Here is a 19734-nt window from a genome sequence, read left to right as displayed (position 1 = left end):
GGTAAACGTGCCAAACACATTCCCGGCCGCCATTGCTGCCGCGCTCCTGCGACGTGTTAGCGCTGGAGCAACTAAAACACTTGTGACATTTGTTTTTGTGTCTCAGTAAATACAACTCTGAAAGCTGTGATGATTAGACTGACAAGGTTTTTGCTGGTTGGGGAGTTTAAGGGTTATCTGAGATAACTTGTAAATGTTAGTGTTTGCATGAAACATTAAACGTTAAACATCTCGTCATAGAACATCGGATCCAAGGAGGAAATCCAAACATTTCACGTCGAGGGTGTGCAGCACAGAGGATTAGCTTCTTTGTGAAGCACAGCGTTTTAATGAGATCAATCCTTTCAAGCGCACATCGGTCTCCCAGGCGGCATTGAGAAACTGGCAATGTGGTCCGAGGCTGAAGTGCAATCTTTTTTATACTTTATAATAATGGGTTGAGTGGCATTGTGTGAAAAATAGGATTTTAACAAACCGAACGTCCTGGTCACTCTGTTTTTTTTTAACGTTTTGTCCTCTTATGCTCAAAAAACTGATCGCAATTTTGGTACCAAATGAAATTGCTCATTTTGACGTCGTTGCCTATTTTTTGAAAAGCCAGGATTCAAGAGGACAAACTCTTCAATGTCTTCGCTCTTGACAAATCGCATTGCACACTGGACGCTTTATGATGGCCAATTCCATAATATCCTCAATCATTCATGTGCCACTTGGGCCACAAAACAATAAAACATTGAATGTGTAAAAAGTAAATTCCCCAAATGAATTTAACGTTTGTCTCCTCATAGCTCAGTTTCATCTCCCTGCTGTTAACTATATTGCTCCGCGCTCTGGCTAACAGTAAACACCCTCTCAGGTTTACGGCGTGCAGCAGCCCGGCACGCTGCCATGGTGCGGGCCTGTAAACTGCAGGGGACGAGGAGGAGTGTATGAATTGACAGGCAGTGTTTAGCGGTGAATGGTTGTATTACTGTTGCCAGTGGTTGGGGGGCTGCAGAGGAGGGTGGGTGGGTCGAATCACACCCGAGAGCTCTGACTGGGAAGGCGTCAAGTTCTGGCATGAAGACCTGTTTCAGTTTACCAGCTGCAGGATTCAATGAAGCAGAAAGGACGGGAAAGGAGGCTAAAACCTGTGTAATTGTCAACATGTCTTTAGTCACACACATGCACAGACAAGCACACACATGCTCTAACTAACGGCACAGAAACATCTACACACATCTGTGTCCCTTTACATTGTTGCTCACCGGATGTGTCCATTTTTCCAGATGGAGGTTGAAGTTCTCCGTCAGTGAGAAAAAGTGCTTCAGAAACATGTGGGAACTTCTGAGTCCCTGAAGGCATCGATTCACCTCCCACCTGTTATAACACCCGCGCTCTCTTTGCTGCATGTTTGTCACGTCTCCAGCAGATGTCGTCTAAAGTCACATAGTCACGCGATAACATGGGAGGGATCAAATAAACACTTTTGTTAATAACAATATATGTAGTTTTACCACCAACACTCACTGCCTTCATCCATTACTCCTTGTGTGTTTAGCTTAACATTTGAGTGAGCGTGTTTGTTTGTCTGCAAGCTAAATATGGACATGTATTTACTCTAATATTGAACTATTATTTTAATGACATCACTTTAGCTTTTGCAGTTGAGTGATTACGAAAATACCCAATTTTTGGGGTTAATATCCTGCGTCAGCAGGAATGATTTTTTAATGTTAGAATATTTCACTTTCGCAGTCATCATATAAACATTGCAAAATCTATTCTCTATTTATTATTTATTTATTTATTAAGTTTTCATAATGGAAATGTTGAATGAGTCCGTGTAGATTCACAGAGGGGGAAAGATCCAAATGCAGTTTGCTTGTGTGAATTAAAACAAGTGTTTTAATCTAGAGATGATGGTTGGATTGACTTGACGCTGCCAACCTCATATCTGGTCAGATACACAGATACACAGGTTTCCAAAAGGTTTCTTACAGTATAAAAGAATATTAAACCGTCATATACAGTTGAATAGATCATGGGAAGCTTTGGAGAATTCAATCCAGATTTGTTTCTCATTTTCATTCGTTATTTAACAAACATCACAGAAGCTTTGTCTCCAAATATCCGCTTGTTTTACATAAACCTGGCCTGGTGACTCACATTTCCACACGACTCTCCCTTTTATTCAACATGTTTCTCCATTTAATGATACAGATTCGGCAGAGTCTAAACAGCCCTTTAATCGTGCCATTAAAGAGGAGACAGTGAAACTGACATGAAGTCCAGAGGAGCCCAATAAAGACATGAACCAGGCGTCATGGATATGAGGCGAGACGGATGACATAAGAAAGCTGAAGTATACAACAATATTAGTGTAACAGCAGGGAGCTCTGGCTCTGGAAAGTAAGCACTGCCTGTGTGTGTGTGTGTGTGTGTGTGTGTGTGTGTGTGTGTGTGTGTGTGTGTGTGTGTGTGTGTGTGTGTGTGCATGTGGGCCTGTTTTACCGGCCTTGTGGGGACACATACCTGTTGAAAGAGAGACATTGTGGGGACTTGCCCTCCTTGTGGGGACAAAATGCACGTCTCCATAATATACATCAGTCCATTTGTGGTTGTGAACGTGTAATACAAGAGCACAGGTTATGGTTTAGGCCTAAAGTTCAAAAAGGCTCAATAAGTCTCTTAGAAATGATTTAATGTCAATTCAACATCCTCAGAAAATGACATTAACACATCGGTGTGTGTGTGTGTGTGTGTGTGTGTAGAGTGCATGTGCCTGTGTCTTTGACAGGCGGCAAGAAGCGGCACAAGAATTAGGAGAAATTAGTAAAAAGAAAGAGAAAGGGGGGTGAAGGGGTGGGGGGGGGCAGAATTCCCCTCAGACTTTCTCCTTGATTCCCAGCCAGCAGATTTACAATCGAGGAAGTCTCTATGCTGAACTCACTGCTGCTCCCTCCTTGTCCTCCCCTCCTCTCATGCTGGGACCCTGCCCCCTCCCTCCTGAGAAAATGGGACTCCCTTCTCCCTCCCTCACTCTCTCTCTCTCCCATCTGAAGACTTAACACAGTGCAGAGCAGAGCTGGCAGTCACAGTTGCGCCCTGGATTGTAGCAGAGAGCGAGCATCCCTCTCAGCCTGTTTGCCCCCCACCATGGATGTCAAGCTGCTGGCGCTGATGGCCCTGATGGCCGTAGCCACACATGTATCGACCTCCAACGGTGAGTCCGGCAGAGGGACGGGAGCCTGTGGGCCGGGTTTGTAGTGCTGCAGAGACGTTGCTGGTTTTGGTCACGTTGGAGGGTTTTTAACTGAGTGTTGGTCGATAAAACGTTGCTCTGTTTTGTGTCTCCACATTGAGGCATTTGGCATTCGGATTATTTCAATCTTGGCTGTGTGTGAAGTAACGTTCCTGGAATCTCAATTTAGATTCCCTTTGACTTCATGTTTGAACTTCTTGTTCATTCATTAAAAGCTTAACTTGAGACGATATCAGCACGTCTTTTGATTGGTTTGATGGTTGATGAGTTTCATTCGTTGCAGGAATAGATTGTTGCACTCATGGGTGTCTAAGTCAAGCATTTTGTGACCCTGCTGTAATTTTGTTTTATAACATCTGAAGGTTCCAAAGAGCAGACTTTTATTCTAAATCAATCCATCACTCATTCATTTACTGAATAAATAATTATATGATGAATATCTGAAACAATTATACAATGAATCAATAACATTTTAACAGAAAAACAATCTGCGACTAGTTTGATGTTTGATTGATTGATTGATTGTGTAATAATTCTTGAAAGGAGAAGAAACGAGAACAGACTCATTTTGCTTTTTTTGTTGTTTTTATCCGCAACAAGTATGTGGCTCTTTGGAAAAAAACTTGACGATGACAAATAGCAGTTCTGGGAATTTCTGAATTATTTCTGGCAAAATGATTAATTGAGAAAACAACCAGCAAGTTAATAACTGATGACAGTAATTAGTTAGTTATTTAAATACTTTAATTGCAAAACTTGATTGATAGTACATCATTGTAAATACATCATATTGATTGTAATTAGCAATCTACATTATCAGGAATCACGAATCGGGAACATTTATTGCCAAAGTATGTTAGACATTCAAGGAATTTGACATGGCGGGTGGTGCAACGAGACAATGAGACATTGCACAAGACAAATCACACATCTACAATCTCACATCTCTTTTCCTAAATGTATTATTTACATGATGCATCTGGTTGCAAATTTCCCAGGGATGTTATCCGTCAGTATTCTGGACTAAATGACTTTGGGTACCACAGGAGGGGAGAGTAGTTTCCACCGTGACCTCACATTAATCTCCCGCATGTTACCCTTGGTAGGAGACAACCAGGGTGTTGAAGCGTCTGGCCTGCGTTATGCTAAGCTTGTTGTTTCAGCGCCGGTAAGACCCCCCAATTGCATATTAAAGAGTTAGGTATAAATGTGTGTATTTGTCTTTTCCCTTTGCTTTCTTTTAATTAGTTTATAATCAGGGATAAACAATGCGGCGGTGATAGCAGTGGATGCTCGCTTCTGGGCCCGTTGCTGCGTGCTGCATAATGACCCCTTAGTTTGCATGAGAAAAGACCCTACAAGAGTGTGAATCATTAGGCTGATATTAGTGAGGATTTAGCCATTTGTGGCAGGACGTTCGGTGTTTCATTACAAACATGCATATCAATGGGAATATGTTTAACCCCGGAACAAAGGTCGGTTAGCAACACGACTCACTTGACTTAATTTACTGGAGTTTGGAATTTACTGATTAACATATTTCTGTTGTTGTACACACTCCGTAGCCCCAGTCAACCATTTCCCCCCCCGTTTCATGACCCCCTAGAGATTCCTCTAATATAAACTTCTATTCCACTTTGGTTTCCCACCCGCTTTTCAATTTCGCAACGGTCATCCTTAAAAAAAATGCAAGTTAAGTTCACTACAATTGGTTGCTTAGTGCATCTAGTTGGAGTTATTCGTGTGCATCTGGGGTCCTCCGGGCCCCAAAAGAGGCCCGCGGGTGATGGTTGTAATCATTTTAAGAATGTACTTGGGGAGACTTTCTCAAAGGCTGTTGATGCCGTCGGAGCCGCAGAGTGCTCTTTCATAAAAGGGGCAAATATTGGAAAGTGAATGAGGAGGACCCTTCTCCATCAGAGAGGCGACTCTCAATGCTCTCGGAGTGACAAGCTGAAATTCTGCATGTGCGTTTGAGTGTGTGACGGCTCCGAAAGGTCTAATCTCTTTTTAATGAAAATGTTGTTCAGTGCAATAGCAGGAAGTATATGATATATATATATATATCTATATATATATATATATATATATATATATATATATCTATATATATATATATATAGATAAATATATAAACGTATATGCTCCCTAGTCCTGTTACAGTAGATAAAAGTGAAGAGAAGTAGAAGCTACTGTGTTATCATCTCTTATATTCATTTTAATCAATTTAAGTTAAGGAAATTTGTAAGTTCTTGACAGAGAAACAACATAAAACATTTACTTCATCTTCTGAACCGCTTAATTATCAACCATTGATGTCATGAGTTTGGGAAATTTGGGAAATGCCATAATGAGCAAAACGGTGTTGAATATTATCAAAAACTTTTAAATAACCCAAATAGTTTGCTGAAGTATTTTACTGATGTATTACACAGTGTTAACATGCATGTTTAATGCAGCATGTGTGTTTGAGTGTGTGTGTGTGCGTATTAGCCACATAAATCTGTTCAATCAATTAACTGCAGTTAAAAGTGAATCAAAATATATTTGATGAAAACTGCAGTTTTGTTCTGTTCAATGTAGTATTAAGTGTGCTGAACGTTTCCTTTCCATTTTGTCCACTTTTTTAATTGCACTTTTTTAATTTTCCGTCATGTAGTTTGACCTCTTTTTGTTTTTGCAGCAAAGCCCATCAGTCTGGTGGAGCGGTGCTGGTGTCGTTCCACCCTCAACACGGTTCCTCAGAGGTCCATCAAGGAACTCAAGTTCCTCCACACACCAAACTGTCCCTTTCAAGTCATGTAAGTCAATGCTTGAAAAAAATGTATTTCCTGATGTGTGATTTGATTTGATATCTCTGCTGTGCCTGTGTGAGTGCGAGAGATCTCCCCCTGCAGACGACTTTATGCTGATATGAATAGAAAATGTTCATTTAATAGGAGTAGGGGGCAGGAAATGGGCAAAATGATGACATGAGAGCTTAAGCTTTACATACGTATTTACATGTTTGCTACAGAAATACTTCACACAGAAGCATAATAATATAATAAGGTTAATTAATATATTATTAAATGTTTTACCAAAAAAACATCAGGAATCAAATATTTTTTTTAAAAGGCGACACACGCAGGCATAATCTATGCACGCACATGTCATTGAACAGAACATTTGAGTATCGATCAAGCATCAAAGCATTCAAAATGCAGTGAAATTAGAGAGTTAAAAAGATGCTGTTAATACAACATCATTTCACCTTTTATGCTGAGTTTACTCCATTTACTTTCTATTTTATTTTTGATAAATACACCATTTTAAAGTCCGATATGAGCCTCTTGTTTCCTTCATCCTCTACTTTTAAAATGTATTTTAAATTTCCTTTACTCTTTACCAGTACGTTTAAACACGTTCAACTACAAATAAATAGGTGAATACAGTGCCTACATGGTGAGAGTGGATGTGTGAGTGTACAGTTATTAATATTCTGCTATTCTTTTGCTAATGAGAGAGCCGAGTTTAAAGAAACATGATCCGCCCAGAAAGAAGAAAGCAGTAATGGCTTGAGCTTAAGTGAGACATTTATGTTTAGCAAAGGAAGCAATATCTAAGGGTCAAAGCGATTATCTTTGTGTTTCTGCTGACCCCGTGTCCCTTGTCGACGTTTTTTTAAAAACATATTTCTTTTTTTTTTTCCCGCTTCAACTTGCGCACCACGCGGTAGTGTCACCAGCCTGCAACACATTAAGTAAAAGGGCCTCATTCATCTGTTCGCTATAGAAAAACGGGGCGGCAGAAGCCTCACGGCCAAAAGGCCGAGGGGCTTCTGCCAGAATAGGAGGCGGGCTAATGACCGTTAGAAAGGCTTGAGCGGATGGCAAAAGGTCAAAGAGGACACGCAGCGCTTCAGCCGGGACACAAACTCTCTGTAACCTCCCTGCAGAAAACTGCCAGCGGAGTCAAGAAGTCATTCAGACGTGGAGCTCGCAGAGTTGCTCTGATATCTCTATTGAGGCAGATGAAAGAAAGCCAGTAACATTATACCACGCTGCCCCCCTGCCCCCCGACCCCACTCCTCCGCCCCGTGTCCCACCGTGCGCCCTCATCCTACCCCCTTCCACCTCTCCACCCGTCCCAGCATGCTGTTGGTATTAACTTGCTGTGATGTAATTACTACCTGCTGCTTGTGGAACTCAAATTCCAGCCAAGTCAATTAGGGTTTAGGCCCTCGGTCGGTCGTGCAGACAAGCAGACAGATAAGCAGGATGAAGGGAGACACATCAAAACAGCAGCGAGCTGAGCGGACCAGCCGGGCCTCCCCTAATAAAATAAAAGAGGAAGGGAGAACGGGACACCCCCCGAAAGAAAAAGCAAACACAGATCCCGTTACTTTGCCGTCAGGTCGAGGGATTTGCGGCCGATCTACTCTTTTAAGTCCGCGGGCCATTTGCTGGCTCGTGTGCATCTAAATGAGGCGAGGAATAGGGGAGGTGGCGTATTAAAGGGGTGGCAAGGGACTGTGGAGGAGTGTGAGTGGGGGGGGGGGGCTGAAATTGAATCAGAGAGAAGTGGCGAGGGCAGCGAGGAGGCACAGAGGAATGCGTTTAATTTGCAGAGCCGTGTGATAGAGAGACGGAGGCAGCAGGAGGAGGGACAGTAAGGCGAGACACCTCCTGAGTTGTTAACTCTCATACACGACCTTTTGCCATCGAGGTGTGAGATCCACATGTTTGAAGAGGGGGAGGGGTAAGTGGGAGGAAGGGGGGGGACTCCACTTTGCCCCAACAGATCTGACACTCACCCAGCAGCAGCATCTGATAACAGAACAAATCCTCTCCTAAATATTTGGCTCAGCTGTCCATTAACAGGTCATCGCTCTCTCGAGCGCACAAGTCCTGCTTCAGCCTTATGCTGCAAATTAGACCCTGAAGAGAACGAGGCAACCGACATCGGAAGTGTAAAATCTAGTTTTTGTAGGAGAATTTCTGTTTTCACTTTTTTTTTTCAAGGAAAAGGAAGGACATATTGTTTCTTGAAATACTTGAAAAGTACTTTGTAAAAGACCTAATGAATAACATTGTAAGACAAGGCGTGGTTACGGATAGATTACCATGACTTAAATTAAGTACAAACGTCCTTTACACTCATTAAACGCAATTTCTTTCACTTTTCTTAAAGAAATGTGTTCATACCTTGAGATTCAGGATCCCGGGTGTGTTTTAAACCAGCCCGTCCGAAACGCTCTCCACTACAAACTGCATTAGAACTACGGCTTCACGCTGTTCAGTGTGCAGGGACAGCTTTCAGGCCACACGGTACTCAGCGGATTGGAAACGAGCTGTGATCTTTCAGGGTGACAGGCCGTCATGTGCAGTAATCCAGCTCCTCAGCTCGGACTTTAGAGCTTAGCTGAGGTGTTTCTGAGCTTATATCTGATTTTATCCTGACATATTGGCCTCATTTTAACATGATAAGCCTTTTACTTGTTGAGCACAAATTTGACCATCAATAGAACAGATATGTCTATTTTATTATGGCCGTAAAATAATCTGGATTCCTTTTTAGTTTAAAAGAGAAAATTCAGGTTAGCTTTAGATTTAGCAGCACTAGTGTCATTTTTTTGACCTTTGGTATTAAGACTGAACGCTTGTTAGTAGTTAATAATCCTCTGGTTTAAACTTTTAGAACGTTTTTAAAGTCAAGCTTGCATTGAAGTGGAGAAAAAAATACATTATTAATGATTTATGAGCCACACAAAAAAAGTTTTTCATAAGATTATTTTGTCTATTTAACGTAAAAAATGTCCCCTCCCACATACAGTCTACCACATCCGGAGTGCTTTTGGCGGTTACTCTTGGCACATTTAATTCACTTTTCCATATTTCCATTTCTTCCCACCATTATCCAAGTGACAGGCTCCATGGCTTTTTAGGAGTTTTTCCCCCCAGAGTCCATTACTCTTCAATCTTGTCAGGTCTTCATGCATTAACTTGCAGAGAGAGGAAATATGGGGCAGAGAGATTCTGTGAGGTGAAAGGCAATTAAGGTACTTCAAACCCTTTGAAGAAGACTGATGTAAGGGTCAAAATTCCTACTTAATATCTGTAACTATATCACATCTGAGTACACACAGTACTTCCCGATGAAGTCCATGTTACTAACAAATAAATCTTCATAAATTATGTTTGAAATTATCGTGAAAAAAACGTCCCTAATAAACTTGCCCCAAATTGATAGTGTTTTTAGGTTTTTCTACGTATCAAAGTGATTTTGTGTTAAGACGTTATTACAGGAACAGGAACTGCTAATTCGGCGTATTTTTCAGTACACCAATTAGTTTAAATATAGTGGAGCTCAATTTGTAGCCCATGTTATGCTCCCAACGCATTATGACAACGGTTGCTCGTGGTCGTCTCTTTTATTCAACTTCGGTGTCAGACTTTAGGACCACGTCTGAACATGTGGCCTTAAAACAGAACCCAATAGAGTGAAAGGAGCTGCAGTTCTCTTAGAATCTGTGATAATTAAACGTTTTCCTTGAGGTTGCTGTGAGGTCGCGTTACCCGCTGGTTAACCACGCAGCTAATAAGAGAGATAGAATCTCTCTTCTGTCCAACAACACCGGATCTTGGGCTATGGAGGAAGCCCCCAAGTGGAAACTCCAGTGTCGTCTTTGAACCTGATTTATTTCATGTTTGGATGAGCCTGAAACGCTTTGCTTCCTCTGTATCTCTGCTCCGAAGCTTCACATGAACAACTGTGTGTAGACATTGAGCAGAAATACTTTCTAATCCCTTCAATTATTTTCCCACAACAGTGCCAAGCTGAAGAGCAACAGGGAGGTTTGCATCAACCCCGAGACCAAGTGGCTGCAGCAGTACTTAAAGAACGCCATTAACAAGTAAGAAAGAAGCCTCATCCGCTCCGTGCAGACACAAGCATCGCTGACAGAGACAGAAATGAAAAACAGCGCTCTCCTCTGTTAAGCTTAGAGCCTATAAAGGAGAAAAAACTATTACAAATGGTCATCTCTCAGTTTGTCGCCGACGTTTTCTCTGAAATCCCTGACATGGTTTCTGTAAGCAGCTAAGTTATTATCTGTGAAATAATTAGCATGAAGAACGAATAGCGATAAATCTGCCACTGGTTTGCCTCCTTGTTTCTAAGCATTGCTCCTGTGACTTAAGAAAGCTCCACAGTAATCAAATCTTCATCCTTTCCGTGTAAGTATTTTTAACAAGGCCTTTTCATTTCTTGGAGACATTTTCCTCATAATTATCATCACTAATTGCACATTAGTTTCAGAGTTGTCTCAGTCGGATTGTTCCGTTGTGGGTTAAAACTATTCACAGTAAAAGATGTCAGCAGCTCATTCAATTTTTAATGAGCCAACTAGTTAAAATGTGTACATTCCTCATAAAAACAAAAAAAATGCTCCCAACATGTCTGGTGGTGATTATCGCCAGGCTGCATGTCTGCTTCTTAAAACACTATAACACTTGAAGCACAATGTGAAAACAAACGATGAAGTATTGAGGATTTATTTTTAACGTGTTGGTGTAGAAAATACAGACAGGGTTCAAATATGAAGTCTTTTAACTGAAAGTAGCATGTGGCACAGCACACGTTGTCGAGAAGCTGTCGCTTCAAGCCTCCACGCAGTCTGAGCTCCTTCAATGAGGTGTTACATGCAGCAAACATTTACAGATTACCAAACCTTCACTTAAAGAATTCAGTCTCGGAACGTGGTGAAATGTGTGAAGTGCGTAACAGTACAGAGAGACTTTATGATTCTCTTTGTTGTCAGCGGCACCTTTTTCCATGCTTCATCGCAGTCACATATACATTTGTTCACCTATCAAATCGGTCAGAGAACACCTGAGGCCCCGACATGTCCCAGATGTGAACAGATGTGCTTTAGCAACCCTGTTTCTGAAAAACGACATCTATGCGCTACGCATTTTTTTAAAGGAATCATCGTTGCTGCCTGGCTTGTGTTCCCGACAGCATGTCTCTAGTCTACTCAGAGCTACGTGCACGTACTGCACGCAAGGGAGGACGTATTATGAAGGGAAAAGTGAATAAAAAACATATGGACGGTTCATTTGTCAATTTATTTAATGTTTTTCAGAAGCTGTCACCTGACATTTGTGAGGCTTTAATGGTCATACAGGACGTCATGTTTAATCATTCCATTTTCAACGATTCTACTGATTCTAACGCTCTGGTCCAGCAAAAGAATAGAAGCAATGGCCGTTTTCTCTTTTCAAGCTAACGTACAAGTTATCCATCTGTGTCTCTCTCCAGGGTGAAGAAATCTAGAAGACGCAACAACAAGAAAAACTAAACACAAGGGAGCACGCGTGTGCGTCGTCTGGCATGGCATCCCCCCCCCCCCATATGAACCTGTATGCCTCCCTGTCACTGCTATGGATGTATGTAAACACGCTGTATGTACCCGTCCACCTCTCTGGACCGCTTGCAGAACCAGCACTTCACTGCCAAACTGTGCCATGTCGAGCACCGACCCAGATCCTCCTGGACACACGCGCAGTCACCTCCGACTCCCCGTGTCAGCACCAAGTGCATTTACACCTGGAGGCGACGGGACGCGTGTCGATGTCAGAGATGGTGTGTGTCCGAGTGCTGGGCACGGGAGAGAAAGTGTGTGTTTGAATGTGCAACATATGAACTAACTCTTAATGTGCGTCAGTATATCATATTTTCTTACTTAACACAGCCTTAGAGGAGGAATTTGAGCTTTCACTCTGACACAATGCTTTGTGGGTAATGCCATCTTCACGCCATGGTCTCCGACAAGGAATAACAATCGTGATTTTACAAATGCATGTAGGTATCTTCATACGTAAATGTCAATCATTACAGAATTGTTACATTCACAAACATAAGGGCTAAGTTATATTGACTACTGTTATTTCAACATAGTTCTACCTTTTTTAATGTAGATCTCCTGAGAAGAAAAAAAAAACCTACCCGAAATAGAGGAGTTGAATGAGAAGTTCACACTGATGATAAGCGAAGGTGGCATTACTCCATAACGGAGAGGTCAAAGGGCAGCAACAAAGCCTGTGCAGTGGGTCCCTTCACAGCACTGACCAGTCAGGGTGGCCGTGCTTCAGCAGTGTGGTGCATTTCCTTTGCTTCAGCATCGGGAACCAAACAGAGTGAAGCGACACTCACTGCAGAGCCGCCAGCACTGACCCTGTGGTGCTTTATACTCAGTACAAAGGGTGAGAGCCATTGACATAATTTTACTTCACTGTTTATTATATGCAAAACTCAATACGGGATGTTGTAACAGCTATGTCTTATATGAAATACAATTATGTTTTTTACCACTCATAAAATATTTGAAGTGCTGTTTTTAAAAGTCTGATATTTAAAATGAAATACAAAGCTGATTTTATGTGAAGGCCATAGTGTCCTGATGAATACTATGAGGAAATGAAACGCTTATCAATGCATCATTTTTTATTATCGAATCTGTAAACAGAAACCAAATATCTAATCGGTAAAACGTGTAACATGAAGAAGCCGGTGAAAGCATTGCTTTCCTATTCATTAATTGTTATGAAAAGTCAGCTCAGGATTGTCATTATTCTTCGTTTGTTCAACTCATTGAAGGCACTAAATGTAAATGTATATCAGGACTTCACAGGAATTCAACTGCAGTATGTTCATACCAGCACCTCTCCTTGGTAGGAAGAAAAAGCTAAAACCATCCAACAGATGAATGATAAATGTAACAGTGGGAGTGTTAAGAACGTTTTTGATTAGTCTTTTTATATACATTTGAGCCACTTTATTATCAGATGTGTAATTTTAATTGTAACTATTTTATTTTTATATTGTGCATAATCTTACTAAATGGGTTTTTAATGCAATGTACAGTAGGAAGTAGCTACTAAATGAAGGCCAGCTCACAAAATGTAAGAAACAGTATTAAGCTTCATTTTTAAGATGTCATGCATTCATCAACATGAAATACTTTTAGACACATATATTTTAACAATGTTGTGGAAAAAGCATCAGGCAATCAAGTCAAATATCAATCCTCTTTTTTGTTTCTGTATCGTTTCCATAGCAACTATTCAGCTGTTACGGTCAACACACTGATTGAAAACAAAAGTCACTGTCATTGTTTCACATGTTGCAGGAAACCACTCGGCCCCCATTGATCACTTGACGTCCTATAGTTTTACAGAGGTTGATGTATCATGTGTAAATAGAGCCACTGAGCCAAAAACGATCCCAGCGACCAACATGTGCTTTTAATCTGGACACTCCCAGCACCCCAGGGGGCTTTCTCTTAAACTCTCACTCAACTGCTGCCATGTCGCAACTTTTTTTGTAATGTAAGTCCTGTTGTTTGTGCTCATTTCCGAGGGGTATTTTTTGTTCTATTTCACACGGTCTGTTTGCTGCTTGCCTGATCACAGGTGATACTCATATCAATTTGCAGCTAATGGTGCAATAATTCTGTACTTGTCTTTAATTTTCCATTAAACTAATAGAAGTTAATGGTCACTCGTTTTACACGATTATAATCATTTGTTTAAATCTTGCTGAAAAGTTTTCCAAACGCACTGATATGCAATGATAAAATTCTAATTGTATTAATTCATTCATTACAAAACTGCCATATACTTCCAAAATACTTTGAAGACTTCCATCGAGAAGAATATAATGTTGTTATTTCTGTAAACCTTTCTAACATAAAACATAATAGTTATCTCAATAAAGGGAACACATCTATTGCATTATGTGAGAACGAATGTAATAAGTTCATTATATGTGTGATTACATTCAATCGCATTGAACTGTCGCTGATGAGAATATTTAGTGTGACTAAATAATGAACCACAATTACAATCTCCTTTGTGAAAATCAGCATTTCCAGAACATGTTTGTGTGTATCACTTGGACCAAATACAAATTCAGGTTCACATTGATCGTATATTAATAAATTACCCAAAATGCGTGCATGTCTTCTACCTGGGACACAGAGACAATGTGACATGTATTTCTTTTGAGGCAGCTTCTGACAAACATCCTTCATACATGTACGATGTGTATTGTCACTCTTTATAGACCAAAATGTGCTATTTTCACTGTGATATTCAAGCTCTTCTTAAATAAAGTATTATGGAATGAAGTCAGTCGCATGTCTGTATTTCATCCATTTAAAACCCTCTTTATTTGTGTAGCTCATTGTTTTAAAGCAACATTTATAGGGCAAAAAGGTTTAAAAACTCATTTCTGTCTAGTTAGCATGTAACACATCCAGCAGACATGGAGCAACATGAGCATCCCTCCGGCGTGGCGTTTGGGTCCAGTATTCACCTTCCTTTCAGCTGAAACTAAAGAGTTAGATGATGTGAGACTTTTCTTCACCACACACTGGTTTGTTTTGGCTCTCAATCAAACCTGTTTTATTCATACAGCCAAATATCACAATATTCACTTGGGATAAGAACTCCACAGAAAACCTTTCAACCAGTGCCACCGTCACCAATGGCACTGGGAGGAACCACTGCCACGTTACAGACAGACGCGCAGCAACCGTCATGTGTACAGAGAGACAGTATAAAGTATAGACAATCCCAATGAAAGGACGTATACATGTGTTGTGACAATATATGAATGAAATGAATTCAGGATGTAACGCCTGAGGAATGCGACCTCCTCTCTGCATTCTGTTTGGCTCAGTGTTTTTTTAAGGGGATGTTGGTAAGAGCCGCCCACTCGATGTGGTTAGCCTCTCTCCCTGGAGCTATATTTATACTTCATTAATCCGCAACAGCACAGATAACAAATGCATGTTTTTGTCATCAAAAATAAAACAAGAAACGTTTTTAATGCAAAGACTGTCATGAAGGAATGAGTTCTCATACAACCTGCTTTCCACACAGAACTGAATCACAGGAGAGCAGAGTCGCTGCTGTAGGTTCAATAGTCCAGTTTATACTTAACGGCTCCAACAACCACTGTGAGCCCTGATGAATTAACATTTTCTATCCAGGAACCAAAACATACTCGGCAAATCTTTTTCCCAGGAAAGCGTCGTGTAATGGCAAGTAACATCCCCTTATGATATTCCAACACCTGAGCTTTCAGAAGTGTCCATTCGTGCTGCTTCATCGCAGCAGCAGGGAGCCTGCGAAGCGTTCTAACGCTGCCAGCTCTAATAAAGTGCAACTATGTGGATCGGATTCATTTCATGGCGCAGCTCTTACCTCTGACCTGCGCGTGGACACACACACAGAACATGAGACGTGGTTTTGGACATGGACCAAGCAGTTTAGAGGAGTTGCATATTTGGCCTCTTTGGGCACATTAACAAACGGTACTTGGATTTCTATTCTGTGCTTACTCAGGTGAGACCACACTAAGAGGTATGGAATGTTTATCAGTATCTATCAGTATTAGTTTATCATCAGAGAGCAATTCAGAGGTTTTTACCAGAGCGAAGCCTGAGGTCAGTGTGTGAAATGTTCTTATATAATAAATAATAAAACTAGATAAAATACAACAAGCCTGTTGTGACCACTAAACCTCCATTGGTAGTTTGAGTCAGAATGAGACGTACACTTTCCACTGGAGAACGTTATATGGATAAATGAGGAAGTGTGTTTAAGTGTTCTGCCACGGCGCAGTTATTACCACACGGTGTAACAGGTCAAATTGTGTGTGTACTTTTAGTCAGCACGTTGAGGACAAGAAGTGATGCAGGATCTCTTTTACTGATCGGTTATACAATGGATCATTTTTAGTCATTGATCTTTCATTAAGATCTAAATGAATGGTATCGATCTTGTCGAAGCTCGATTGTTTCAATTTTTCTTTTTTTAATAAAATCCCCTCTCTAAGGTTCGACATTGTACTCGAACACAATGTCGTGATGGACTGAGAGACTTATGACTCCGTTTGCGATCGTTGTTCCAGACCGACTGTGCACCTGCACCCAACGTAATGGTCAACTAAACGGCCAATATGCTGCACCAAGTAGTGAAATACAGACCACGCGAGAACAACGATCAACAATCTGCTCCACAAAAAGACAAACGAGTTTGGAGCTGCCTGCAGGGATCGGCCTTTATAAATGAAACGGAGCCGAGGACAATGCCGTCGACGAGGGACGGAAACAAAGATAAAACAGTTTGTATTTCCACCCGTTGAAAAACACATATCCCACAAGACGCTTCTTTATCAAACCGACAGCTGCTAGCGTGGTAAGACCAGGCAAAGGGAGGGGTGGAATGTGTTTAAATCCATCATGGCCGAGCGTTGGACGTGTCCCTAACCCTGCAGCAAAGACAGAGGTCACGGGTAACGCTGTTGGAAACAGCTTGATCACTGTTTCCATACAAACGCATCCCTTATGTTTGCCCGAGAGACGAGGCAGAGCAAAACATGCAAAAGAGGCAGAGAAAGGGAGGCAAATATCATCATTTATTGGTAATGAATCCTACTTGTTCCGCAGCAAAGAAAAGAATGCAATACATCTTTTTATTCGTTCGCATTTGCTTTCAAAGAAAAAAAAAGAGGGGAAATGTCATCATTCACGGCTCATTTTGGAAGAAGTCACAAACAAAAGGCTTTCTATGATCCCCATTTAATGAGTCATTCCGCTGTGATGCAGGAGCAAGCAGATTGTGTCCTGGTTGCCTGGTTATCTGACTCCTCTACAGGCATCATTAGCTTGTTGGAGAGTTGACTTCCTGGCTATTTCCTTTTGTGAGGAAGGCGTTGCCTGCTAAACCCCTCTGACCGACCTGCAGAAGGGAGCGCGCTCTTTCACAGTTTGTTCACCAGCTGAAATGCTCCTAAAGCCGTCTTGATAGTTTCACGTGAGAAAATGATTAGATATGCAATGCTTTAATAAAATTGCTAGTATTGCAAAAATGAGGTTAATGATAAAAAATAAAACTAGCCAACTGTGGAGAAAATATTATAAAAAATATATTTTTTTAGCTGCATCTCAATCAACAGCTTAAAAGGAATTTGCGCAATAAGACATCAGTAATAATAAAGTTGACATATAAGTTATAGCACTTTAACACAGACCTATTTTGATAAAGTTAATCTGTTTTGCAGGACTGTTACTTTTATTTGTTTTTAACATCAGAATACTACTATTTTTTACAAATCATTTTTTTTAAATATGTGAAACAACCTGCGTGTGTGATTATATTACTTTTCTTCAGTATTGTTTCAATAATTGACTTTGTCAATGAATTGCTTTTTCATCTCAATTAGTAATAATGAACATACTGACCTTATTTTCATTGTAATATGACTTTTGAAACGTGTGTTCTTACATTAAATGATAACTTTTCCACTGTTCTAGGGATTAATACCGAGTATTAGTATGTGACAGAAGCTTGAATGTAAGACCAAACCTGTTATGACGTCTTGTACAGCAGAACTCCACATCGTAACCATTTAAGAGGCAGCCCTTTGAAATCAACATTTCTCTGAAGTCTCATGAGCCATGCAGAGCAGAGTTCAGGCATGTCCGCCAACATTTCTCTGAAGCACATCGTAATTTGCTCCCCAGTCTGAGACAACATCTATTACAGGCGCTGCTGTCGCTCAACCTCCTCATTGTTTACCATTATTCTCGGGGTATTATTGTTTTAACTCTCTACTGTGTCATCTATCGAATCTTTTTCACACGTCTTCAACCCTTTCAGGTGACGGAGGAGAGCGTGTGAATTTTCTCCACAGCGCCGAAAGAATCCTTTCATCACAGAGCGGCTGTTGGAGAGCCAACATAACAAGGGCCGTGCTACTGAAACATTTCCCTTTGCAACAGCAGGAAATAATAAAAATGACTTTTTCTGTGTCTACAGAACAACTAGCACCATATTCAAACAAGTAAAACATTTTATTTATTCAAAGAAAATGTATATTTTAATACATTAATACCAATTTGTAGTTCGGTCTTAGATCCGATTAACTGGCAATGAAAAAATTAATGAGAACGTTACCAAATGTGTCCGTGCACTTTGAAGACGGTACTAACAAGCCGAGCCCTCCTATGCAAGAAGTTCCTACGGCTTTGGTCCAAAAGTAAAACACAAACAAAATCCCAACACATATATTTCCTCTCAGTGTGGTTATTGGAGCAAGACATCCAATTATATTGGACTGGACTGGCTGAACCGCGAGAGGTTAAGTTCTTCTCATACCCAGATCGTGAACTTTACTTTACATGTGAAAAGGGCAAGGTGAAATCCTCTCATGTGTTTCATATGTTTCTGTGTCAAACGGCCTCATTTCGTAGGTGTGACGTAAAATACAGTGCGTTGATATATGAGCAAGACACAAACACTCAAGGTAGTGAGCAGATGTAAACACATGTAACCAAACTCCCTTTGGAAACTTCAGGTAACTGACAACAGATATTCAATCATGTGCAATCAAAGTTCAACACAAACCTATGCGAGCACAGGGTTTTAGGCTCAGCTGTGAGTCGAGAGGAAGGGTCACGCTGTGTATCTGCCAAGTATTCAGAGGTATGTTGCTTATTCCTATGTGAACACTATATATGCAAACGTAAATGCTCAACCTGCACGTCTCGCCTTCTGCTAACGCTCTTTTGTGAGTTGCAATCCAGGCGAAGTGTTTTCTCGGACAAGGCCCGTCCTTTTCTGGACGATCCTGTTGATGAAGCGGTTTTACTTTGCAGGGTGTTAAACACGTCGGGAGAGAATATTGAGACCCCGATTAGATATATTGTCATTTCCAGATAACTTCTTGTTTTAACTGTATAGTTTTTCTTCACAGTTCATCAAATACGTACATAACCTCACCCGTCCTCATATAACTGACGCCCCCCACATGCTCTCAGCTACGAGGACATTCTTCGTGTTTCGTTTCCTTTACAACATTAGAACATTAGTAGGCCTAAAGCTGCTGTTTGCAGAGCAGTGAGAAACGTGTGCGTCGCTCTGAAACGTCTTTTAAACAATTTTGTTCCGTGGACGTGTAAAATACATTATGGGTTCAATACCATTGTACCAGTTTTTACCAGCGATATTGTTCTTGTGATTAAATATGACTATGGGTGTGTATTTCAGTATCGTGGCTCCATTCATGCTGCCTTCATACTGTGGTGGTGCACGCGCTCAACTCTCAGTCAACCTACTCCGAGTTGATTGATCCAACTCTGAAACACCGTTGTGAAACCCAAAACTCTGAGTTTACCAACTCGGGGTAAATCAACTCAGAGTTTAGGGTTTGACTTAGAGTTTGTTAAACCTCGTACTTGAAACGGACCCCAGGACCATTGTCCGGTCGTGACATCCACTACTTAACAGTGGTGGGAAAAGTGCTCTACAGAAGTAAAGGCAATCACAAACAATAAAAGGGACCCATTGCCATTTGTATTGATGTAAAGCATGCTTTATGAAGAGCTTCCCTTGTCATTGTTGTACACTCATCAAGTTATAGAACTTCATACACTGTAG

The 19734-nt window shown here is 40.9% G+C and overlaps 1 protein-coding gene across 1 annotated transcript; it reads left to right on the top strand.

The window, feature by feature from the left end:
* Positions 1 to 2935: 2935 nt before the first annotated feature.
* On the top strand, positions 2936 to 14414 carry LOC120825491 (stromal cell-derived factor 1). The gene is made up of 4 exons (XM_040187126.2): positions 2936 to 3205; positions 5928 to 6045; positions 10056 to 10139; positions 11546 to 14414. Exons 1-4 carry the CDS (start codon positions 3139 to 3141, stop codon positions 11583 to 11585), a joined length of 309 nt encoding a protein of 102 aa, XP_040043060.2. The 5' UTR covers positions 2936 to 3138; the 3' UTR covers positions 11586 to 14414.
* Positions 14415 to 19734: the final 5320 nt, after the last annotated feature.

The sequence above is a fragment of the Gasterosteus aculeatus genome, chromosome 9 (genome assembly GCF_964276395.1).
Source record: "Gasterosteus aculeatus chromosome 9, fGasAcu3.hap1.1, whole genome shotgun sequence".
NCBI classification, from domain to species: Eukaryota; Metazoa; Chordata; class Actinopteri; order Perciformes; family Gasterosteidae; genus Gasterosteus; species Gasterosteus aculeatus.
Note: the sequence above shows the minus strand (reverse complement) of the source record. Positions and strands in the feature narration are given on the sequence as shown.